The sequence below is a fragment of the Muscardinus avellanarius genome, assembly GCF_963383645.1.
Source record: "Muscardinus avellanarius genome assembly, chromosome: 22".
Classification (NCBI taxonomy): domain Eukaryota; kingdom Metazoa; phylum Chordata; class Mammalia; order Rodentia; family Gliridae; genus Muscardinus; species Muscardinus avellanarius.
This window is the reverse complement of record NC_137808.1, coordinates 10,704,806-10,730,597: the sequence shown is the minus strand read 5'-3', so window position 1 is coordinate 10,730,597 and position 25,792 is coordinate 10,704,806. Positions and strand designations below refer to the sequence as shown.

Genomic DNA, 25,792 nt, shown 5'->3' with positions numbered 1-25,792 from the left:
CTGCTCTTTTCTTTCACAGACAAGACATTCGAGGAGGAAGCCAGACTCCCCTGCTGCGAGACTTAGTATTGAATGCCAGATCTGCGCACCTCCAGTCTTGCTCCCTCCCACCAGACATGCTTTGGGAAACCAAAACCCAGAAAATAAATCCAGGTTCTCTGGTACCCCCAGCATGGCTCTTCTATTGGGCCACGTGCACTGCACCCAAAAGCTCTCAAGCCAAGCTTTCCAAAGAATCTGCTTATTTTAACCCTCTGCAACCTTAAATCTTTCCCAACAGGTCAATGGCAAAGACTTATCCAGAGCAACTCATGACCAGGCTGTGGAGGCATTCAAGACAGCCAAAGAACCCATCGTGGTGCAGGTGCTGAGGAGGACGCCACGGACCAAGATGTTCACCCCTCCCTCAGAGTCGCAGCTGGTAGACGCAGGCACACAGACGGACATCACCTTCGAGCACATCATGGCCCTGACCAAGATGTCCTCACCAAGCCCGCCTGTGCTCAACCCCTACCTTCTGCCAGAGGAGTAAGTCACCCCCTCATCCAGCATGGAAAAAGGACCATGCTGAAGCTGACTTCCTTCCCTGCAGGGAAAAAAAAATTAACACGGCTTATAATTTTCCCCCAAGTAGCCTGTGTTTAACTTTATTGTTTATGAAGGTAATAAATTGAATCCTGCTCCAAACCACTCTGACATATTAACGACTTTATTATAACCCCGGAGTGGAGTTATTCAAATGATATTTCGAGAACAGAATTACTTAAGAATGTTGTAAAAGTTATTTTCGAATGAAATTTAATCACCACAAACGGTAATTTGAAGATTTTGTAGTTATCACTGGAGGGAATGCTGATTGTTCTGTTAAATAGAACAAAGTCAGTCGTGAGAGTAAGAACGGGCTCGGCATTCGGCTCCCAAGGTCTCCTTTCAAGCCCACATCCTCGCCAGAGGCCCACGCGAGCTCCAAGGAGGAGCCGTGTCTACAGCTCAGCAGCAGCTGTGCTTCCCGCACCACAGCCATTTATCCACATTCCCCTCCTCTCTTGCCTTCTCTACCCGAGTCTGACCAGTTCGGAACCACATCAGATAAACCTGATGTTCAAACTAGTTTCTAGAAGTGATGCTTGGGTAATTTAATCTATTCCCCTGGGCTTTTTCCCCTATCCTATATTAAAATAACCATGAAAATATTGATCTCAGACTTAACTGACAGGGGAGAAACCATGATCAGGAAGGTGGCGAGTGAGGTGTATCCACTGCACTCCAGATGCACTGCCCCCTGTGAGTTCCCCAAATGTGGGAAACTCAACTGCATATTTTGTGGTAGTAGGGGAGTACGTTCACGCTTTGCCCTTATAGACAGATAGATGAACAGATGGATGGACAGACAGATGATAGATCAATCTCAGGATGGTCAAGGACTAGGTGAAGGAATGGATGGGAAGCCCTTGGCCTGGCCTGGCATCGGATAGGATAGGCGCCCAGTAAATGGTAGCAGCCATCATGAGTTTGACGTAGAAACACTCAGGAAAAAGACAAGAGTGAGAAGCTTTCTGAGATGGAGTGCTGGCTTGAAGCTGCCCCACGGGTGACTCTCCAGGTCCGAGGGACAGCCTCTCCAGCGGGGGTGAGGGAGGCACCCCTGTCTCTTTCCACCCAGGCTCTACTTGGGTTCAGAGAATTAATGGGAGGCATGATTGCAAAGTGCCTCTTGGCCTCTGGCAAGGAAAACCCCTGAGCTGTCTGCAGGTTTCCATTAGTAACGCCATAGCCAGAGTGAGCACAGGTCCTTGTGTCTGTCCACTTCTGCCTCGCTGTGGTGGGTGCAGTCATGGAGGGGAAGAGGCTCGCTCGGTGTACAAGTGTGCAAAGCTCAGCCACTTCCTCTACTTCCCGAGCAGCTTCACTGCAGACTCACTCGGCATCCGGCGATGGTCCTCGCGTGGAGGGGCTGCTGTTTGCCTGTCCCTGAGACAGCAGGCCCACCCACAGAGCCAGTCAGGGGCCAGACCTGCCTCTGGGGCCGCTCCTCCCCTCAAATGCAGAACTGCCGCACGGATGGGCCTGTTAAAAGCCAAACTCCTGATTTCCTGCACGTCTAGTCAACATGGCATGACTTTTCCCCTGGGCTGACATGAGAAACTTCAGAAGAGTCCAGAGGCCAGGCCTCTCCAGGCTGTGGCCGCAAGGGCAGAGGGTGTTGGGAAGCCCAGACCATACAGCAGTGACCACAGGCCCACAAGCCCTTCAAGTGCAGGCTGTATATGTGCAGAAAATTGCTAGCCAGCCCTTCCTTGTTTGAAGGACTGCTCAAGTCTGACCTGTGGTTTTGAAGCTCAGTGCTAGGAGGCAGGAGCAAAGCCTGCAGATGGCTACTGCCCCCTGTGCAGCTTGGGCCCCAGCCAGCAACCCCAGGCCAGGCTGAAGCACCCCATCTGCATGAGGCTCCGTTCGCGCTCCTGACCGAGCATGCTAGGCCTACAACCCTTGCCCTAACGGATTTGCTGCTGCTTTTAGAAGGCTGTGGGCTTTGTGATCTGTGTTTCACACACGTTGTCCTAGAGGAACAGAAGCCCCTGGTCTCCCAGCAGAATGAGCATGTGCATACATGTACACGTCTGTGCCCACCGGGGTGTGCATCCTTGACAGATGCCCTATGACTCTGAGCTCCAGAGCTAGACACCTCCTGCCCTGGGCATAGTCCAAAGCACGCAAAAGACCCTGTCTGAAATGATAGTGCAAGTGTGTGTGATAGTGACCCCAGAGGCCAGCACACATCTTCGCGTGTGTCCTGAAGTCTGACATCAAAAAGCAAGCAATGAATTAACAAGCACTAAATATGGCTTCGTCTCCTGCCTAGAAACTGATTTAAAACTTAGACACCTTGAATCCAATGATTCCAGGCTAGGGGATGGTTTCTGGACACAACAAAGGTTTCACCTTGGGGCTTAAACTCTTCCAGGAGAAACAGACTTTGAGGAGCACAGCAGAGGTGTGGGGCTGTTTTGAGGTGCTGCGGGCCACACCCCAGGGGCAGGGACCTGAGCAGCAGTGCGCGGAGAACATGGGGAGGGTCATCAAAGCAATGCTCGTGCTGAGGCTAGGCCTTTCAGAGTTTCCACCTCTTTCCAGGCACCCCTCGGCGCACGAGTACTATGATCCGAACGACTACATGGGGGACATGCATCAGGAAATGGACAGGGAAGAGCTGGAGCTGGAGGTAAGACGCGCCTCCTTGTCTCCTGTGAGGGGTCTGGAGTGACACAGAGCGCTGCAGAGCTCTCCTGTAAGAGCCAGCGTAGTCTTCAGGTGCTGGCAGACGCCAAGCAAAGAAGGACCGCTTTCAGAAATGCTGTCTGCAAGGCACAGTCAAGCCTTTTCTTCCCCCCTTCTTTTCAAAACAGATTTCAACTCCCTAAAACACAAAGATAGGACAGCGAGCCCGTCCTCCGCCCTCGAGCCCACACTGTGCGCACGGCCTTGAGCCTCCTCGCCTTCCTGTCTGCCCAGTCTGTTGTCGCCACTTTCACCCACCGCAAGTGCTCAGCAATAGCTTCCAGAATTACTAAAGTGAATGCTGGCCCAGCCCCGCAAAGACGGCTTCCATGTTCTAATACTGATCTAAGAAAACAAGCAAAGCTGTAACTCTCTTCGAGCATTATGGAAGGTCAAAAATGACTCGAGATTCTCGATGCCACATAATATCAGCAATTTCATCGAATGTCAATAATTTAAAATATAAAGTAGCCATTATGCTGGATCACTCTTGTCATTCCAGTACTTGGGAAGGTGAGACAGGAGGACTAGAGGTTTGAGGACAGCCCCAGCAATGTAGCGAGGCTCTCAGTAACTTAGCAAGACCGTGTTTCCAAATAAAAATTAAAGCAGAGCTGGGAGTATAGGTCAGAGGTAGAATGCCTCTGGGTTCAATCTTAAGCACCTCATAAAAATATAAACATCTATGTGTTAGATTAAAATATATATGTATAGATATGTATTCATAAAATATAAACATATATATTAGACACTAGAAAACAACAGTGTTTTCTTCTTTTTCCTTTTAATAAGAGTTAAAGGAAAAAAGATTAAGTTTCATGATGTAGTTAGTGATTTGGAGGAAAAATATTGTGTTCTACTTCAATATGTTTTCCAAAACAACTTGAGTATTTTATGGGCTGGGGTAATAGAGCTCATTTTGAAAAGACACCTGTTGTAGACAGGTAAGCGGTTGGCACCACCCAAAGGTGAGCCGAGGAAACCCTACTAACACTCCATCCAACTTCCTGGCCAGCGCCATGTCACCAGGCTGCCTGATCCACTAAGGCTGCCGAGCTGCTGAGCAGCAGCCGATCCCGTCTGTGACAGATGTGGCTCGACAGCAGAGAGACAGCTGCCTTCCTCGAGCACCCCAAACAGGAAAAGGAGGCCCATGCAAGCTCACGTCCAGAAACTGGACCTGCCGCTCCCCCGCAGCCATGGCCAAAGCCAAGTGCTGCCACTTAGAGGCAGGGCTGACTCGGTGGCTGTGTGTTGGAAAAGCAGACATCTCCCCTAACTGCAACGGGGTCTACACAGGAATGACAGCATTCTAACTACAAAAACTCTTGTTTCTGCTGGTTGTCAACCACTGACTTGTACACCTACCATCCAACAACTGTTCCGGGAACACAGAATCTCACTAGGTTGCTAAGGCTGGTTTTGAACCTGCAATCCTCCTGTCTCAGCCTCCGAGTACTGGGATTAAAGGCATGCACCACCAGGCCCAGCTAGTAGGGATCTTTTAAAAGCTGCCAAATACCTCCTGAGCTATACTATACTGACTAAGCGCCATAGGGATCCGTCTTCGGTGTTTATTTAAATTATGACTTTCTAGCAGTGGGTTCTGTTTTTAGGGGTTTCTAATACCTTTGAGACCCTGATGGAAGCTATAGTCTCTCCCTAGGAAAACTTTCCCATCCATCAGAGCTTCTATGTGGCTTCAGGAGATCCCTGAGCCAGCACAGTGTCGGCCCAATTGGGGCCATTCTGTCTTATGATGTTTTGTTACAGCTGAATGCCACTAGACCTGACACCTGATTCCTACTGCTCTTTCATTTCAACTCAATTTATTCAAACTAAGGTAGTTCCTACAGCACTGCCTCAAGCAGGAAGCCAGCAATGGCTGTCATAAAAAGAAAGTTCACACAATTAACGCAGTAGACACAGTCAGTGCTATCCATCCCCAGCACTGGACACCTGTCCGAGGGCCTCCAGGAGGCTGAGCATGGCCTGCTACCCTCTTTCTCTTTCTTAAAGGAGAGTAGCTGGCACTAAAGAAGTGCTAAGGCTGACCAAAACTGCCTCTGCTCCCCCGAAGAAGGTGGCTTTCTCGGTCTGAGCCACCTGAGAGCCTGTGTGTGTGGGCAGCGGTCCCTGAGGAGCCTGTTCATCACTATCCACTGTGAAGTTTTAAAATACTTAGTGGTCATCAGAACCACAGATTTCTCCTTCCACTTCGCTTTTAGTAAGAATGATAGGAGATAGATAAGACAGACCACCCCATGATGGAGTGACCTCTCTTTGCTGGTGTGGGGACTTCACCCCGCTCTCACCTGGGAGATGTAGAAGCCACAGGGTACTGACCCCAGGCCTATGCTGCCAGACCTTGCGCTTGAACAAGATCCCAGGTGCCTCTCTGCACTATAAAGTCAGAAGTAAGGAATTTAAACTCAGACAGAGGTAGAGAATTTGGGACCTGTGTCCTCGTGCTCCCAGCAAAACATTCCATCCAAGTAGCATGGTACCATCTGCACTGCCCTGCAGGGCCACATCATCATGAGCCACGGAGGACTCGGTCCCCGTAGACATGCGGCACTACCAGGAAGATTCTCCTTCACAAATAAAAGCAGAGGCAAAGAAGCCAAGTGCTTAGAAAACTCATCGAGGATTTAAAGTTAGACCTCGGATTCCATGAGACTTTTCAATTAGGCTTCTTTTTTTTTGCGGGTCTGGGGATGGAACGCAGGGGCATTTGACCTCCAAGCTACACCTCCTGCCCTATTTTTTATTCTTTATTTTGAAACCGGGTCTTACTGAGTTGCAGAGGGCCTCGCTAAGTAGCTGAGGCTGTCCGCGCACCGCGATCCTCTGGTCTCAGCCTCCCGAATGCTGGGATGACAAGCGTGCGCCCCCACGCCCGGCTTCAATTAGACTTCTTTTTCAAAGCCAGCTTTCCTTGAGCATCCTTACATTAAATCTACTGTCTGGCACTTAGAAACGCAGTTCCAAGAAGTCACCACCCAGCCAGGCACGGCGCTGCATGCCTATGCTCCAGTATTGGGAGGCTGACGCAGAAGGAGCCAGCCTTTTCAACTTAGGAAGGCCATGAGCAACTTAGTGAGACCCTGTTTCAAAACAAAATAAAATCAGGCCAGGGGTGACTCAGAGGTAGAATGCCCCTGGGTTTAACACCCAGTGCTTCACCAAACAAACAAACAGGAATCCACCACCCTCCTGTCCTTATAAGCCATTGGACTTTAGCTTTGCGTTTCCCAGGAAACCAGTCGGGACATTGCTGCCCCCTGGGACAGTGGTGCCACTCCACACGAGTGAGCACTTGCAGCGGGAAGCCTGTTTTCCCCTTCGGTCTTTCGTCTGTGAAGCTTAGACTGCGCCAGATCATTTCTGCCCCTTCGCAGCGCCTCGTGTGGTCACATGGTGCGCAGGGCGGGGCTGCAAGAGCTGCTGTCCTGAGTTCTGAGGCGGTGGCAGCTGAGGAGGTCAGCCTCTGTGCTGGAGGCCTGGCTCCGGTGTAGCCGTGGCGAGGTGACAGTATTTAAAAGGTAGGGCTTGAGGGAATTAGTCCAGGGGCACTGTCTCCAGAACGACTACTGCTCCCCTCAGGAAGGCCGTGAGCTCTCGCCAGTGTGTTTGAGGCAAGACCGTCTCCCAGTCTATGCTCTCGCCTGGCCCTGCTACATTCTCTCTCTCAAACACAATCCCACCTGTGATGCCATGGCAATACAGTGGCTGCAGTGTCACCAGAAGGCCCTCAGCAGAGCCAGAGAGATGCCAGCACCAAGCGCCACACCTCAAAGCCATGAGCTAAACCGACTTCTTTATATATCATACCAAGCTTCAGCTGTTTTCTGACAGTAGCACAGAACAGAAACAGTCTTCCTGGGGCTCACTACAGCCACACACCAACAGGGAACCCCTTTCAGAGAACAATAGCTATAGCACAGTGTCTCCGAGGTAGGTCCACAAAGGTCACCTGGTCAGCTTAGGAAGGGTAACAAGTAACTCCACTACTGATACCCGAGTTTAAAAGCAGACCCATGTCTCAGGGAGACTGCTGTACACCAGCCATGCCTGCTCCTCAAAGGATCTCTTAGGACAGACAAAGGTCTGTCTTCAGGACTACTCCACTGTCGGGTTCGAGTTCAGAGGAAGGGCCAGGTCGTTTGAGTGGGGGCGGGTCACCCTAACACAGGGCCCATCGTCTAGGCTGAATCTGCCTTAAGTCAGTGCCTCTTGAAAGGACAAGTTGCTCCATGGATGTTATATGCAAGGGAAATGCATACGAGCGTGTTGGGATATTATCGAAGCCAATGCAGAGGAAAACAGATGTTCCCTCTTTTAAAGTACACAAAACCATCATATTTAGGTACGTGTCAAATCCCTGTTATTGTGAAATGGCTTCAAGGGATAATTCCCAAGTATACCCCAGGGTTGAGCAGCCAAATAATTACCCATAAATTTTCAGGTACCGAACACCTGCTCTGGGTCTTCCTGTAGGCAATTAAGAAAGAAAATAGATGTCTGAAGAAGGCTTTCTCCTTCATCTATTGTTTTAATTTCCCCAGTGATCCTGTGGTAGCAGCCTACCCAGGCCGGGAAGCTGCTGTCACCGCATCATCTTCTGATGGTGTCATTCTGAGACTGGAAAGGACAGAGAAGCTCCAGTTTCAAGAGGGGCTGACATTATCCCCATGCAGGCGATGGGAATCAGGCTTGTGCTGGAGGGAATGCAGGAGGCTCCAGCCAACCTGGACATTTCTCAGTAGCTGCTGAGGCCCCCTCTGAGCACCCTGTCCTGGCCAGCCTCCTCAAGGCTCTTCCTGCAGTCAGGATCTTGACCACGTTTTGCACTGTCACCTGCAAACCGGACACATGGCCCTGCGCTCTGCAGAGCCCAGGCTTGTGCCAATTGTCACCTCTCCGGAGAACCTTCCTGATCACTGCCTCTGCCAACAGCACCGCTCTTTACAAAGGGTCTGGCCCCTCACACAGGCTCCACGAGAGCTAGACTTTTCTAATCTCTGCACAGGAACTGTCTGGCATATTGGAGGCTTCCAGAGGGTAGACACCTCAACGTTTGCAGAAGGAAGGTATCGATACTCCAATTTAAGGTTAGTAAGGGAAAAATGCAAACCTCTTCCAGACATCCCTGCAGAGAACCACACACAGACACAGAGACTGTGGAGATGATTTAAAGACACATGCACGGCAAACCCGGACCAATACGCTCTGCACCAGTGACCGGGCCCCTGGAGGTGGATGAAATATTCCAATTAGTGCTCAGGATTCCCTTGGATTACAGTGGCTGATGCTGAAACAGAGAGCTTGAGTCGTTAAGACAGAGTAGCCTTCTTAATATCCTTAATTGGAACATCGTGTCGGTTTCATCTAAAATGGCAGGCTTGGCTGTTCATTTTTATCAAATAACCTATCTAGCCCAGTAAGCAACAGGATGCCGGTGGTGGGGGTAGCCATGATCCAGAGAGTGCTAATACATAATTCATGCCAGCGTGATGAATGGTTTTCTTTGAAATCTTATCTCCATCAGCACAGGCTGATATATTGATAACCTCTCTGCCTTCCTGAGGTGCTCAGTTGGGTGAGGCTGGCTCCCAGGCAGGAAAGAAATGTCAGGTATTTACAGACCGTGCAATAAGTTTGAGGAATTTTCTACGGAATCTCCAAATATTGTGTCGTTAAAAAAAAAAAAACCTGTAGAACTCTGTATTTAGGGATATTTTCAATTTCAGCCTGAAATTTTGTTCTAAGAAAAATGTTCCCCGGTATGAAAGCAATACAGATTTGTATGAGCAGGAAAAAACCCACGGGTGCTACCATGGACTAATGTTCAACTTTTGGAACTTCATAATTCTCCAAATCTCTATCAAAATGTTGCCCAAACAATAGACAAGTACTTTTCAAGTCAGGTTTTCTCAAATTCTTATGCTAAACACTTGACATCAGACATCTACCTATTTGCTTGACAATTAGCCGCTGCCCACGAGTTCCCAAGTACTTCCCTGAACTTCTGTACCACCTTGTGGTGCCCATGAAGCACTCAGAGTAGTCATGAAGGCTGGTGGAACGGCGACATTTTTGTTCTTTCTTAAGAGATATCCTCCTTGGCAACCAGTCATTCAGAGAAACTTATGACTTGTATTCTCGCGTTGAAAAGCAATATCACAGGCCGGGCGTGGTGGCGCACACTTGGGAGGCAGAGACAGGAGGATGGCGCAGGTTCGAAGCCAGCCATGCACTGGCTTAGGAGAGCCTGTTTCCAAACAAAAATGAAAAAATAGGTCTGGGAGTGTAGCCCGGAGGTAGAAGGGCTTCCAGGAACCCCAGTACCACCAAATGAATGAATGAATGAATGAATGAATGAATGAAAGAAAGAAAGAAAGAAAGGAAAGAAAAGCAATATCACAACACTGTCTTTCTCATTTTCTCCCGATAATCTGCCGAGCAATCTCTCTGATCCATTTTCTCGTGGACCTGTGCCAGGACCAAGCAGCTCAGCAGCAATAGCACACGGCCTGTTGGCAGCAACCAAGTAGTTGAAACTATGCAATGTGCCACAAAATTTCTCTCGTTCAGACTAACTATGAGGAAACATCAAAACTGAGAGCCAGGCATGGTGGTATGTGCCTCTAATCCCGAGCAACCTAGTAAGACCCTATTTCAAAACAAAAATAAAACATCAAGCTGGGGGTGTTGCTCATAGTTAGAATACCCCTGCATTCAATCCCCAGGACAAAAAAACAAAAACAAAAAACCAAAAAAACTGAGGTAGTCTTCCCTTTGACTAAAACTCAAATGGAGACATACCTGAGGATGTGTTGGAAACATAGGAGGATGATTTGGCTATATTACTAATTATATTTTTGCTATAAAACCCAGCTACTCCAAAGGATTTGGAAACAGTTTGCTCTTGTGGTCAAATATGCCCCTTAAATACATGCTTAGCATAGTTTTCAAAGAATGAGGAAGGAATTTCTACCTAATGCAACTAAATTATCAAAAGCTAATAGGGTTTCATTTAATGAGAGTTTACCATATTGCTAGAGCTATAATTAGGGAGTCATTACATTAATTAACATATTAAGGATCAGAAAATAAACTAAAGGTTTCTTTTGTGTGTGTGTGGTACTGGGGCTTGAACCCAGGAATTCTACCTCTGAACTACACCCCAACCTTTTGTAATTTTTATTTTGAGACAGGGTCTTGCGGAGTTGCTGAGGCTGGCCTTGACCCTCCTGTCTCAACCTCTCAAGTACTGGGATTACAGGCATGTGCCACAACACTCAGGTAACTAAGGGTCTCTTAATGAGGAGGAACTGGAATGTGCCCACTCCGCCAAAAAAGACCTGTTACAAGTTGTGCCCACAGGCAAGCGCACCTGCACAGTCACAAAGAGGGTCAGGCACCATGCTAAGAGTTCAGTGGACCCATCTCCGTGACTCCCAGCAGGTGCTAGTGAGAAACAGAATGCCAGGCCCACTGAGCTGCTGCTAGAACACGGTGGCCAGGCTCTGCACGGATGTCTACCACCCGCACAGCCCTGACCCTTCTCCACACCACAGACCAGCCAGGGGACCACTAACAGCCCGTCAGATCATGGCGGCCTCACTGAAAACCTGTGGCCAGGTCCTCAGGATGCTGGAACACCTGAGCTCCTCACGCTGGCCATGGAGGCTGAATCACACTCGGCCTACCTCTGTCTCCCTTGCACAGAGGGCTATGACTACACTGGCCCAATGCCTTTGACCTGCTCTCCCGCCTGGAAAGTGCCCTGGTGCTGGGCACTCTGCCTTTCCCAGGGAAGGGCTCAAGGAATAGCCATCAAGTAACCTTTTTTACGGAGTGAGCTCATCGAGTGAGCTTTTCTACTAAGATAACTAAGTCCTCCCCACTCTCCAAAAAAGGCCACGAGAGACCACTTGGAAAGTCCCCAAAGACAGCAGCATGGAGACCCTGCCACCCTCCTAGTTGGCAAGAAGGCACTACTGTAAAACGCAGACCAAAGGATCAGCCCTTGCAAAACTTAGTCTCTGGAGGCCCTTTATGTAAGCCTGTACCCAGAGTGCCCTCCTAAAACTCCTGATTTTCAGAGCTCTGGATTCATTCTCAAGTGCAGACTAGTGGCCAAATACGGCAACACCGCTGCCCTGAGCCCCACGCGTGGGCTCACTCTTGCCTTTCTCTTAGTTAACTTGCAGTAAAAGCAGCTAAAACTTTCTCAACTGTAAATACCAAAACTACTGTGGAAAGCATTAGTTGCACACTACCACGGCACTCTCCTTTCTTGGATCAATTCATGCATAATCTGTTTCTAAGCTCGATGACTGTGAATAATTAGAGAACATGAAATAATCAACCAGACCCTGGTAACATGTACAGAAATGGCTGGCTGGTTTACGGTGTGGAAATATTCCTGTTTGTGCAGACACTGAAGGAGTGTTTTTTAAAAGCCCTATCCCTGAGGTCTTGACACTGAGTGAAATATGGGTCATTTTTCTTTAGGAGGATCAATAAAATAACTATTTTCAAAATGACTTTATATTGACTGAAAGGTCAGAAATGCCCTGGGCATCGATCTCATGTCCATAATCACTTTTTTGTTTAGTAAGTTAACTGGCTCTACACAGTTGAATGCAAAGAAATCCAGTTCATCATTTAAACTAATATTTCCCAAGCATCTGACGGGCTCTCGGCTTGCACTGCCCGCTGGAGACTCACTGGGACACCTGTCTTTGTCTAGGAAGTGGACCTGTACAGAACGAACAGCCAGGACAAGCTGGGCCTCACTGTGTGCTACCGGACGGACGACGAGGACGACATTGGCATTTACATCAGTGAGGTAGGAAGCCAGTCTTGCAGACTGTCACATCAACCCTGAAACGGATGGGTCTGGTTTTGGCTCTTATGTGTCTGCCAACCCTCACTCCTCACGAATCTTTGGGAAGACATGGACAGTATCCCCTGTCCCCTCTTCACATGCCACAGACTCTCATCTCTGCAAGGAAGTTAGTTCTGCTCCCAGTAGGAAGGCAGAATTACCCTTCAGGAGGTGCAAATCAACCATAAAATGGAGCCGTTTACATGGTTTGTGTGTTCAGCCCTGAGGGAACAGTACATCCCATTTCCCAAGTCATGTCCCTTGAGCAGAGTGATGGTCAGAATCACACTGTTTGAAATCGGTCTCCCTCTTCCTTCCGGAGTAGTATATATAATTGAGTTCATATCAGTTAAATGTAATTTATACATAGCTACCCAAGTACATATATTAAGCTGTTTTGATCTTTTTAGAAAAGACACTGCAAAGCAGTAATTTTTAATAAGGACACTTAGCCACGCAGCCCCATGCTTACAAGCACAGAACCCCAATATTGCCAGAAACTTGGCCTCTGTAAGATGAACCAAGAGATGTGCTTGCCAGACTTAATGTACCCACTGGGTAGATGCCACCTGCCAAGATTTACATTTTTTGTTTTTGTGGTACTAACGGTTGAACCCAGGAAAAGTCTAACCTCAGAGCTACACCACAGCCCTTTTAAAAAATTTGTATTTGTAAATAAGGTTGCTGAGAATCTTGCTATGCTGTGGGGCTGTTCTGAACCTCAGATCATCCTGTCCCAGCATCCCCAAGTCCTGGGGTTACAAGTGAGGACACCATACCCAGCTGCACTTTGCATTACAGCGTTTTAGGGCATCCACCAAGTGTAGACTTAGTCCCACCTGTCTCAATTACATTTCATTCTTCAAGTTATTCCCCAAAAGTTAATATAGGCATTTGACACAAAATAATCAAGGAATACTTGCTAGTCTACATAATGAAGGACCCCCTATAACCTGTTCTCCGTCACTGATTTTATTTCTCTTACTGTGCATGCAGTGGGAGCCAGCTGTGCTCCCCCTCCCCTCATCCCTACAGAGCCTGTGTGAGGTGCTGTGGAACAGGCTGGGGAGCAGATGAGGTCCCTGTATGTCTCTTTGTATGTGTGTATCTGTGCAAAACAGCAGCACGGAGCATGAGCATCGTGGTGTTAGAGGTGGCCTGTGAGGGGCTGCTGTTTGTTTTCTGGCGTGGCTGGATTCAAGCTCAGATGTCTGCTGTGTGTTCCAGATCGACCCCAACAGCATTGCAGCCAAGGATGGGCGCATCCGTGAAGGAGACCGCATCATCCAGGTAGGCTGACTTCCAGCTGGAGGCCTCGCCTGTACCTCACTGCCAAACACACTGCTCTAATAACAACAGCTCTGAGGACAGGTAGAGGAGGAGGCCACACACTTGGGTGTGCGTGCACTGAGACCAGGCAAATGCGGTTCACGGGGGAGCTGAGCCTGGGGATGAGATGCCGCACGGAAGCACAGCCGCCCTAAAGAGGGCCTCTGGGAGCCGAACCAGCGTGCCTCCTCATCGTGCATCCCATGTGGGCTGAAGTGCAAGCACCACTGAGGTCCGGGTGCCCTGATCACCCTGTGAGTCGGGGTAACCCTCCTGTTAGGTGTCTCAGAGACTCACTGTAGATGGAGCACCTCACGGTGAGTCTCAGCCTCGAAATGGGCCCATCACTGGCAAATGTAGCAACAGGGAGTAAGAGGTCTAGCCCTCGGGACTTGACGCTCAGCCGTCCTGTGGAATCGCTGCCAAGGGCGGCGTCTTCACCTTCTGCCCTGATGCTCCTGCTAGCTGCTAGGCCAAGGTAGATCAGCTGTGTGGGTGACTCAGCACCATCTGACCACGCGGCTCTCCCCTGCCTCTGTGTGTTAGATTAACGGGATAGAGGTGCAGAACCGTGAAGAGGCCGTGGCTCTCCTCACCAGTGAAGAAAATAAGAACTTCTCACTGCTGATTGCAAGGCCTGAACTCCAGGTAAGTCTGCCTCTGCAGACGAAATGAGGTTAGGATTTCTAAAGTTCACACCTCAAGTCCGAACCCTTGCAGAACACAGCCCGAGTACCGAGTCTGAACTTGAAGGGGCTCACACCTGGGCAGGGTGATTGCTAGGACTTTGAGGACTTTGAGTCTATTTTCTAATTTACCTAACTGAGAATGGTGCTAACACCCAGCCTGGTAGCTAGACCCTCTGTAGTGTCTACAATGCATGCTCCTGCCCCACAGCCTTGATAATGCAGAGATCTTAAGAAAGAAAACATAACAGGATGAAACACACAGCCAGGGCGTGACTGTCAAGATGCCTGACTCCACAAGGTGACAGGTAGTCCAGCCTGGATATGTGCAGGGCCCGTTCACCACACAGATTGTGGGAAACAGAAACCCTTTGCGAGTCCCTAGTCAATGCCCAGCCAATGGGAGGCTAAGGCAAGGAGGCTCTCAGGTTTGAGGCCAGCCTCACCAACTGAATGAGACCCTGTTTCAAAATAAAGAATTCGAAGGGCTGGGGTATAGCTTGGAGTAGGATGCCCGTGGGTTCTACCCGGCACCACTGGCATGCACACACAGGACTTCTCTAAGCATGTGTGTGCTGCTGCCTCCCCAGCTCGATGAGGGCTGGCTGGATGACGACAGGAACGACTTTCTGGATGACTTGCACATGGACATGCTGGAGGAGCAGCACCACCAGGCCATGCAATTCACTGCCAGCGTGTTACAGCAGGTAAGCCACCTCCCACCTCCGCAGCAGGGAAACCTGCCCCTCCTCTCCCCACAGTGCCAAAGGCCGTCGGAAGCCACTCGCCTGGAAGAGAGCAGAAAGCAGCTAAGTGCTTTTCTGTTTGTCCAAGCCGGTGGCCTCCCTGCCTGAGCTTTTAAGGCTGAGCAATAACACTGAGACATAGCTGACCTCCCGGCCCTGGTCAGGAAGACACCTGTGCCAGCATCGGGACAGAAGAGAACAGTAAGTCCTGACCAGGTCCCGCTGTGCACCCTGACACGCACTCAGAGCCCTACAGTTCCCTCCTGGGCCCAGGCCATTGTCAGAGTCCCTCCTGAACTCTTGTGTCGGACCTTTTCATTGTGGTAACTACTATCGTATAGATCAGTAACAAGGCTCATCTGGACGTGTCCGGGTTAGGGTGCCCAGGTATGGATCCGCAGGCTGTCAAAGGCCTATGGAATGCTGCTCGGGGCCTCGACAATCTCTACAGCGCCTGCCTAGTCCAGAAACGCTGGTCCTGCAAAGGAGGGCGGTGCGGGGCCTGTGCCCCAGGCTTCCCTCGTCGTGACTGTTCATGCTTTCCATTTTCTGTTGCGCAGAAAAAGCACGAGGAAGACGGTGGTACCACGGACACAGCCACCATCCTGTCCAACCAGCACGAGAAGGACAGCGGCGTGGGGCGGACGGACGAGAGCACGCGCAACGAGGAGAGCTCAGAGCAGGAGAACAACTGCGAAGACGCCCTCCCCGCCAGCACGGCGGCCTCCGGCGCGCTGGCGAGCCGGAGGAGGCTGACGTGCAGCCGGGACACGCTGGGCAGCGGCGAGCTGCCCTTCAGCGGCGAGTCCTTCGTCTCGGCCGACTGCACGGACGTGGACTGCCTGGGCATCCCGGTGGACGAGTGCGAGCGCTTCCGGGAGCTGCTGGAGCTCAAGTGCCAGGCGCAGCGCGCGGAGCCCTGCGGCCTCTACCACGCAGCCAGCGGCGGCGGCGGCGGCGGCGGCGGCGACCCCGAGGGCGTGGACAAGGAGCTGGAGCTGCTCAACCAGGAGCTGCGCAGCGTCGAGCTGGAGTGCCTGAGCATCGTGCGCGCGCACCGGCTGCAGCAGCTGCGCGAGCCCTGGCTGCTGCACGGCTTCCGCAACTACAACACCAGCGTGGACGCGCGCCGGCGCGAGCTGGCCGACATCACCGAGGAGCTGCCGGAGAGGTCCGACAAGGACAGCTCGAGCGCCTACAACACGGGCGAGAGCTGCCGCAGCACGCCGCTCACCCTGGAGCTGTCCCCGGACAACTCGCTGCGGCGGGCGGCCGAAGCGTGCGGGCCAGCCCCCCAGAACCTGCTGGCCATCACCGAGGACGCCGAGGCTGCCGCCCCAAACTGCAGCCCTGCACCCCGGGAGCTGGAGCCCGGCCTGGCCCTGGAGGAGCGTGAGCGGGGGCCCGGGCCCCGCAGCCAGCACTCGCCCTACAAGCACGCGCACATCCCAGCCCACGCGCAGCACTACCAGAGCTACATGCAGCTCGTCCAGCAGAGGTCGGCCGTGGAGTACGCGCAGAGCCAGATGAGCCTGGTGAGCATGTGCAAGGACCTCAGCTCGCCCCAGGCCGCCTCGGGGCCCAGGATGGAGTGGAAGGTGAAGGTCCGGAGCGACGGCTCGCGCTACATCACCAAGAGGCCGGTGCGCGACCGGCTGCTGCGCGAGCGCGCGCTCAGGATCCGCGAGGAGCGCAGCGGCGTGACCACGGACGACGACAACGTGAGCGAGATGAAGATGGGCCGCTACTGGAGCAAGGAGGAGCGCAAGCAGCAGCTGGTGCGCGCCAAGGAGCAGCGGCGCCGGCGCGAGCTCATGCTGCAAAGCCGGCTGGACTGCCTGCGGGAGCAGCAGGGCGCGGAGGACCGGAAGGAGGTCAGCATCCTGGAGCTGAGCCACAAGAAGATGATGAAGCGGAGGAACAAGAAGATCTTCGATAACTGGATGACGATCCAGGAACTCCTGACGCACGGCGCCAAGTCCCCGGACGGCACCAGGGCGCACAACTCCTTCTTATCGGTGACGACTGTATAACTCCCCACCGCCGCGGAGTGTACAAACGACAGACCACTGCGTTGGGGTAGAAGTCCCTGTCTCGTTCCCTGCGGCGAGGTTCTGTATATAGAGGAAAACGCGGTCATCGTGTGGATGTTCCAGCTGTGACGCCCCACCGGCGGCGGTGAAGGCGCAGCGCAGCCCTGTTCTGAAAGGCAATAGTGACAACGTGGCTTTTTTCAAATAGCACTGTACTTTTTTACTTGCTACCTTTTGCATAAAGTGTTTAAATTTAAGAAAAAAAACCCTTTTATTAAGCATACTTTCACAGAATAATTTGTTTAAACTATATTCATATAAGAAAGTTAAACATGCTTTTTTCCTGCCTAAAACACAAATACAATTGCCAGTTTGTATTTTTAACGGAACTCTATTTTAGAATGCTCCTTTGCTGAATGTGTTTCATACTATATGTCAAGTTTAACTCCAAACCACCAAATTCTGGGGTTAATAATTTCATATACATAACCAAACCAGCAGTGCTAACAGTCAGAATAAACTTGTAACATTTTTCTGGTTACGGTCCTAAGAGAGCATAGAGGTTTTAACACAAAGCAAAACGCCACACAGCTTTAGAGAAGTCTGAGGCATGTTTGCAAATGTTGCAGCATGTGCAGAGAAGTTGTCTATGGAAACAGTGTGTGGAATTTTAAGTGCTCAGTAGCAAACCTTTGCTCTGTAGATCTGAAGGTACACGCAAGCAAGTTCACGAAATCATGGTTAGTCATGGTTAGTTACAAACATTAAGTAAAATGGAGTTAAAATAAATTATTATTTTCTATTTGACTTGTTTTGATGTAATTCCTCATTCTGCAGTGGTGCTTATAAAATAAAAGCCTTTTGCAGTGTTTGTTTCCCTTGGTTGGATTACCTGCTACCTGAGCTCTTTCAGACCATCTGATTTAGCAAGATGGATATATATAACCGAGGTCTAGCAGCAAAAAAATAAGGAATCAAATATACCACAGATGGCCTGGCTGGCCTGGCCACAGATCGACTTCAACCTGGCCTAATGTCCTATAAATAAAAAGGATGCTGAGTAAGTTTGTCAGGGTCATGCAATGACATTTCTTTAGTTTACTCATCCTGTTCGATCCAGCTTGATCCAGTTCCGATCCAGTCCTAGCAATTTGATCCAGTTCTGACCGGTTAATCCAATTTCTGACCAGCTTGACCCAGTTCCATCTGATTTGCAGCAGTTCCATTCCATTTCAGCCTGTTTGGTCCTGTGCTGACCAGTTTGATTTGGTTTGATCCAATAGGGTCCGGTTATGACCCATTTGAACTGATTCTGACCAGTTAGATCTGGTCCTGGTCGGTTCTCTCCAGGCTGCTTCCATTTGGTTAATGGGGGGGGGGTCTCAAGCCTGTTATCCAGTTCTGGCTGGTTTGAACCAGTTCAATCCAGTTTGATCTGGTTCTGGGTGGTTTGACCCTGTGATCCTCCTGCCTCAGCCTCCATTACAGCTGTGGGTCACCACATCCAGCTGTGAATGCCCACTTTTAATATCAAGAAATAAATTTTTCCTTCAGAACCATATTCCTCAAGGCAATTAAAATTCAATTGTGGTTTTTCTCACAGCTAAATAAATTTAGTAATAAGGAGTGCCAATTCTCAATTCTCCATAGTAACTATTCTACTGGCTTGATGACTCTAGTTCACTTCTAGAATACTAAGAGAAGGAAAAGATAATTTATTGGCCATTGACAGCTACGGTGCCCAATACAGTAGCTACTAGCCAAATCTGTTAAGCACTGAAAACACGGGAAGTCCAATACATTAAATTCTGAGTTCAGTCCCCAACATCATAAAAAAAATTTTTTTTTAAATGTGGTTAGTCCAAATTGATATTTTCTGAGCACATGAATTTCAGACTTTAATTAGCAAATAATATTGAACAACATTTGCAAAAAAATCCACTTTTTTTGTGGTACTGGGTTGCTAAATCTCACAATGTTGCTTAATTTGTCCTCAAACCTCAATCCTCCTGGCTTGGCCTCCCAAGTGTTGAGATTATAGGCATGGACTACCATGCTGATACAGCGTATGAGGCATACATGTACTAACCACTGAACCTCAACGTTGATCTTACTGAATTCTTGGGCAGGTCTTCGAGGAAGGTGGCCTCACTAGCAACTTAGGCTCAAATTAAGAATGCTGTGCAGTGACTGTGGGAACCTGACTTACATCACCTGCTGCCAAACCCTGTACCACTCACTGCTGTCCCTCCATCGCCTCCTCCCAAAGCAATCCAAAGTGCGCTCAGCTTGTCTTAATATTTAAAATGCATTCATGATCATAACAGATAGGGATAGGCATTTCAGTCAGTTCTAAATGACAGAATAGTCTAACTCTCCGGGCAAGAATGCATGGCAGTGCCTTTCGATATAGGAAGGTGGGGTAGGAAATGTGCTTTTCATCTTTCAAATGGAAACAGGAGATTCCCACATGGCAAGAGTCACGAACACGATGAGGCAGCACTATGGATAGCCTGAGGAATACCAGTTGAAGAATAATTAGGATCATAAACTGAAGTATGACAATTAACCAAATCATTACCTACTTGTAGCCTTCAGAAGTAGGTTACAGGTTACTTGTTAGCAAAACTGCCCCAAACCTGGGAAAAACACATGACTCTGCCCTGAGCAACTGCAACTGCCATTTTTATATATGTTTCCAAATTGTTTGAGCATTTTAGGATTTCTGCAGAGCATTACCTAATTAAAAGGAAATCACTAAAACGAGATAAGATGCAAGAATTCTCCTGGCAAATGCTGTAGTCTTCAATTTTGACTAAATGCGAATTCCCTGAAGGGATCCAGAACAAAGCATGGTTCTTTGGGTTTCCTTCAGAGAGGTTTTTTCCCCGCTTAAATTATCCATTTTTCTTCAGCTTCCAGTTGCAACTAACACTGGAAGGGCATGGTCTACGGAGGCATGCAATTGGCCTGTACCGTGGTTTTCCCTCCCAATGGCAGAAGGCTGGCTGACCTCTAGGTATGCGACATCATTCTCAAATGAAAAATGGAGGACTCGGGACCCTTCCTTGAATGGGGTTATTGCAAGTTTAAACTTGCTCACCAATTTAGCAAATCTTTCCCCAAACCCTCAAAAGCCAAACGAAGGTCCCTAGACCTCATCAAAGCCGCTCAAGGATATACTAGTTTTAAACTGAATTCGGTATTTCATTCTCTTCTCTTTAGCCACCATCCCAGACGTGATGTGTTTGAGAAAGCCTGGCCACCCGTGTGCTACCATGAGCATGCTGAGAAGCCAGCCCCGTTCCTTCAGCCAGTCGCCACTGTGCGCACTTAGCTGGGGGCAGAGGTGAATGCTCCCAGAGCCAACAGTCCAGCAGGAAGGAAAATCATCACGCGAATACTCATAAAGTACCAGCAAGGTTGACATGGGGACAGAGAGCCAGTGCCACAGAATGGACTAAGATGAGCATGCGCTAGCTACCCCTGGGTTCATTCCCCAGTAACACACACACACACACACACACACACACACACACACACACACAAATAAAGATTTCCTCCAAAAGGAGCACTCAAAACATGCATGGCCTGGAATTCAGAGGTTTCAAGGTTGTTTTGAGGCCGCAGAGTTCCAGGGGTCACGGGGAAAGTTGTTTTCCATCTCACTTTCCCACCAAAACCCAATTCCTTTGTTCCACAAGACTCTGCTCTAAAGCCCAATGGGCAGCTTTGGTTTCTTTTTTCTGGGCACGGGCAGCTATTAGGCATTTGCAAACCCAAATTCCCGGTCTCATTTTCTGCTTCTCAGAAAATGGGAATGCTTGCATTGTACTTCACGAGGAGTTTTTACTTAGCCCCTTCCTGCTTGTGGCTCACTGGGTCTGAGGCTTTGGAGATCTCTGCAGTGGAAGATCTCAGTGGGAGGCAGCAGGGGCTGCTGCCTTCCACTTCAGAGCGGGTCACCCACTTAGCCTTCCACAGCAGGGCTTCTCATGCAGGAGAAGTTCCTTTTGGAGAGTAGGTCATCAGAGAGCAGTGTGGCTCTCACACCATGGAACTGCCTTCTTCATTATGCATTTAATCGGACAGTCTCATTAGCTCAGGTGCTCCTCTGGGGAGGGGGTGAGGCTGATAGGAAGAGCCCTGGCTGGTGGGGGAGGAAGGGACGTCCTCCTCAGCTCCCATCTGGAGCTTCATGGCAGGACCTCCCTTGAAACGTCCTCCTCCAGCTCCCATCTGGAGCTCAGACCTGGATAGGGCGGCCTGGCTGGGCTTGCAGAAGTGGGTTGCCTGGCCCTTGCGCGGTTTATCATCTGTCAGTGCTGGAAGTGGGGAGCAACATGGTTGTAAGCAGATGTCGCCCTGAGCTGGAAAAAGGCAGAGCACAGAATGCCCCCAGCTTATGCAGGTGTTAGGTACCTGCTGAGACACAGGAGCTTCTTCTGGGGGATCCATGAGCTGCCTCCCAGCAGGGACAAGTGGGGTCACAAACAATCGGTGTCAACTCCCACCCTAGCCCTGTAGCAGCTAGTGGCTTCTCTAAGCTCTCTTTGTTTCCTTATCTGCAAAATAAGGCAAATAATTCCATTCGTCGCACAGGCTCTGGGTGGTTAAGGAGTTGGTCAGCATGCATGGACATGTGGCATCGCTGCCAGGATGTCTGAAAGTGTGCGGTGTTGGCTGCACTGAGTGGGTATTTGTGGCTAGCAGACAGTTGAGTTGCTTCTCCACATGTATATTTTTTGTACTGGGAACTAAACTCAGGGGTGTTCTATCTCTGAGCTAGATCAGACCTATTACGTGTTTTATTTGGAAACAGGGTCTCACTGAATTGCTGAGGGTTTTGCTAAGTTGCTGAGGCTGGGTGGCCTCAAACCCACGACCCTCCGCCTTAACTTCCCAAGTACTGGGCTCACAGTTGTGCGACGCCGCACCAGCTTACCCATCAACTCACACATTTGCTCTGTTTCTTCCCTTACCACTCAGATGTGCCCCTACAATCCTATCTTATTTTTATTTTGAAACACGGTCTCACTAAGTTGAAGAGGACCTCACTAAATAGCTGAGGCTGGGTCCAAGCCTGAGATCCTCCTGTCTCCGCCTCCCAAGTACTGGAATGACAGGCCTGTGATACCATGCCCAGCTTGAAGGATAGATACCTTTTTACAGACACATATAAAAGCCATGTCCACCTATGTCCAGCTGGCCAGAGCCAAGACCTGTGGCACCCTACAAAGAAAGGGAAAGTATGTGTTGCTGCTATTTTTACCTAATACGTCTCTACCTGGAGCAGAAATATCTAGAGTTTTTCAGAACCATCTTCCAGTTCTCCCCGCACCACCTAAAGATTGGTTAGGCTGTAAAATCAATTATTTCCAGCAGAAAGACTCCAAGAGCTTAAAATGTGTTTGGCTTTGCTGATAAAATCATGGCATTAGGTGACCATAAGCTGTTGCTAAGAGCTGCCAGCGGAGCCCGGGGCTCAGGAAGCTAAGAGAGGAGGCGTGTTTGTTGAGTCTCCAAGAGCCCAGTAGCCTAGGGCACACAGGTAACTGACTTCTACCTGGAAGCCAGAGCCAGACAGTCACATGGGTTTTATCTGGTGCTTGGACCATGCAGTCATGGAATTAGAGGAAGGAGGCTTTCTCCATCCAATCTTCTCTCGTTTCAGTATGGGCCAGAGAGGGCTTGATCAGAGAGGGCTCATGGAAAAGCGCATGGGGCAAAGTGTAGTCCTCTTACCTTCTCTACCCCATCCTCCTCTGAATGCGGCCCCGAAGGCTGCCATGGCCAAGCACAATCAAAGAGATGCCCATCAAGGTGAGAGGCGGCAACAAGTTCTCGGCATTTCCTGAACACCTCGTGTGCCAGCCGTGGAATGGAGCTAATGAACCCACCACCTCTGGGCACCTGGGCTGAGTGACGGGCCACAGTCCCTCATGCGGCCAGGAGCAGGGCTTGATGCACGTCGGGACCAGCCGGTACCCTTGACCCCATCCATCCCTAGGGGCTGCTGAGGACCCACCGATGGGGAGCACCATTTATAGAAAAGGGGCATTTTTCAGGATATGCTAGGTGCCGACAGTCCTAGAACCAATAGCGGGAGTGAGAGGGACCTCATGAGGCCACATTGCCTTAGTCCTTAGGTCTCTGCAGAAGATGACTTAAATGTTCTTAAAAGTAGCCCTTTTTGGTGGCCTTGGTAGCTGGTTGTGGTGGTGAACACTTGTAATCCTAGTACTTGGGAGGCTGAGACAAGAGGATCTCAGGTTCAAGGACATCCTCAGCAAGTAGTGCAACTCCCATCAACCTATCCAGATGCTGTTTCCAAATAAAAAATAAAATAGAGCTGGGGGTATAGCTCAGATGTAGAATGCCCCAAGTTCAATCTCCAGTACCAAAAAGAAATAAGAAAAAGAGTCAGAGGGCTGTGAAATCCTGCCCAGCCTGGGTGGATCTGTAGGTTCAGGGCTGAGTCGTTGACCTTGGTAGAGACCAACAGCCACAGAGTTCTATGGGGTCATGGTCTGAAGCCAGTCTGCATTCCATCTGCTATATTTATTCTCTGGTCAAGAGGAAACTTCCCAAACCTAAGAAAATGAGCTCCCAACACCTGAAAACGGCTTCCACACTCTTGACAGGGCCATGCTTCTTGGATACAAACCTTTCAAACAAGGATTTGGAACTAAAAAGTAATATGTATGAGCAACAATGCACCTGTTTGCATTACAGAATCTACTCATTTCCTTTCTTATAGGCTTCTATTTTCTGAGAGAATCTAGCCTGATGGAGTTCATCCATCACCCTTACAAACTCCAGTTAGGTGTACTTAAAGAACTGATTTAGACTTGACAACTAACTTACAATCTAACTATTTTTAAAGCAATATTACAACATTACGGTGCCCATTAATCCTCACCACCTTGACACGGTGTAATTTATTAGTTACAAGAATTACTACAGTACAAGGACCGTTTTGAAAATTCATACAACTAACAAAACAAAGTTCTTAAAAAGTCAACTAATAAGTATGAAATATTTTAAAGGAAGGCTTAATTAACTACCTTTAATGAATAATCTCAAATAGTAAACAAAGTCGCCTTTAATGAGATTTATTTAAAATGTGAAATTTACAAACAAGATAATGAAGTTTATAAATTAGAATTAAAAGTTTTGAGGAAATTAGATTATAAGTTTAATACTTTATTTATTTTTAGGATTATGGGGATTGAATCCAAGGGCATTCTACCCCTCAGCTACACCCCCAGCCCTTTTTATTATTTTTTACTCATTTTTATTTTATCGTGGCTCTGGGGATTGAACCCCAGCCCTATCTTATTTTTCATTTGGAAACAGGGTCTCGCTAAGAGTGTGGCCTCGAGGCTGCAGTCCTCCTATCTCAGCTTCCCACATTCCGGAACAAGTTTAATCTTTTAAAAACAACCACCACGTAGAATTTCTACCCTCCCAGGTGTGGCGAAGCTTCGTAACCATGAGGAAACAAACCCTGTGCTGAAGAGCAGCGCTTTTAGGACGGGCTCGCGGCTGCTTTGACTGGTTGGAATCCCTTGCTGTGAGAGGGTGCTTGGCTCAGGGACTGGGTGTGCGTCTCGACATCTTTTTCCTTTTTCTGGGTTGCCTAGTCTGAACAGCTGAGGGGCCTGCTTCTGACTTCTTTAGCAGGACATGAAATCTGGAAGCACAAGCCCTGGGCTAGAGTGTGGCTGCAGTCACGGGGCGGCTGCCCTCCTCTACTCCTGGCTGGCAGCCCTGCCTGGAGTCCTGACCTGAGGCCACACCCCTATTCTCCATCCCTAGGTTCAAGGCCCAGGCCAGCCAGTGGCCTCGCTTGCCTCACACTGGCCACTGGCATTTCCCCCTGGCCCTCAGGAGCCAGGAGTAGTGCTCAGGACATAGGAGCAGCAAGTCCAAGGCCAGCTCTGCCACGTTTCCCCTGGAGTGAGGGTGGCTCCTGTGCGTCTACAGTGTATAACAACTGTCAGGCTAGGGGTCAAACTGGTTGGCTTTGTGCCTTGAAAGACAAGATTCAGCCTAACAAGTGGAGGCCCTGGATAATGACGGGGGCGCATTAATGGTGCGCTCTGCACTCTGAGGCACAGGCCCTATGTGGCTCTGCCCTGGCGAGAGAGGATAAACCCCATGCCCTGTAACAGCTCCCTGGAAGGTTATGATCGTCCTCGCTGTTGTCTGAGCCGAGGGAAAATGGATGAAAAGTATATGTTTATATCCTTGCTATTAAATCCAAAGCCATAAACGCGGAGGGCACTAAAGTTGATAGCGTGCCTGACAAATGTGTCCTTTTGAAGAGCACAGAGAAGGTTAGAACAACAGAGAGCAAGACGGCGACGCCAACAGGGTTTTCCACCCAGCCCCCCATGCCCTTCCTTTCCCCCTGCATTTCATTTGCTTTCATTTTTATTTATTTTTACAGTGTGTGTGTGTGTGTGTGTGTGTGTGTGTGTGTGTGTGTGTGTGATACTGGGGGTGGGAGCCAGGGACTTTTCTACCTCTGGGCTATACTCCCAGACCTATTTTTATACTTATTTAGAAACAGGGTCTCACTGAGTTGCATAGGGCCTCAGTAAGTAGCTGAGGCTGGCTTCAAACCTGTGCGATCCTCCTGTCTCAGCCTCCCAAGCGCGGGAATTACATGCGTGCGCCACCACACCTGGCTCTGCTTAAATTTTTAAAATACACTTCCTGGGTGCAAAGAGAGTTCATGGAACCGAATTTGTCTTCTAGGCTGGGAGTTTAGCTCCAAGGTGACCTTGGAGCAGCTTCGGAAGCCAGGCGGCC

At 49.5% G+C, this 25,792-nt stretch overlaps 1 protein-coding gene across 3 annotated transcripts in view; it reads left to right on the top strand.

Moving 5' to 3' along the window:
- The window catches only part of PDZRN3 (PDZ domain containing ring finger 3), a gene marked incomplete at both ends in the record, with an annotated part of 189,165 nt that extends 172,193 nt beyond the window's left edge, over positions 1-16,972 (top strand). For all 3 annotated transcript variants that reach the window (XM_080718193.1, XM_080718195.1, XM_080718194.1), the window contains 7 exons: positions 281-528; positions 3,136-3,223; positions 12,041-12,139; positions 13,406-13,468; positions 14,054-14,155; positions 14,784-14,900; positions 15,500-16,972. In XM_080718193.1, coding sequence (XP_080574319.1) covers positions 281-528; positions 3,136-3,223; positions 12,041-12,139; positions 13,406-13,468; positions 14,054-14,155; positions 14,784-14,900; positions 15,500-16,972 — 2,190 coding nt within the window. The remainder of the gene's footprint in view (positions 1-280; positions 529-3,135; positions 3,224-12,040; positions 12,140-13,405; positions 13,469-14,053; positions 14,156-14,783; positions 14,901-15,499) is intronic.
- Positions 16,973-25,792: the final 8,820 nt, after the last annotated feature.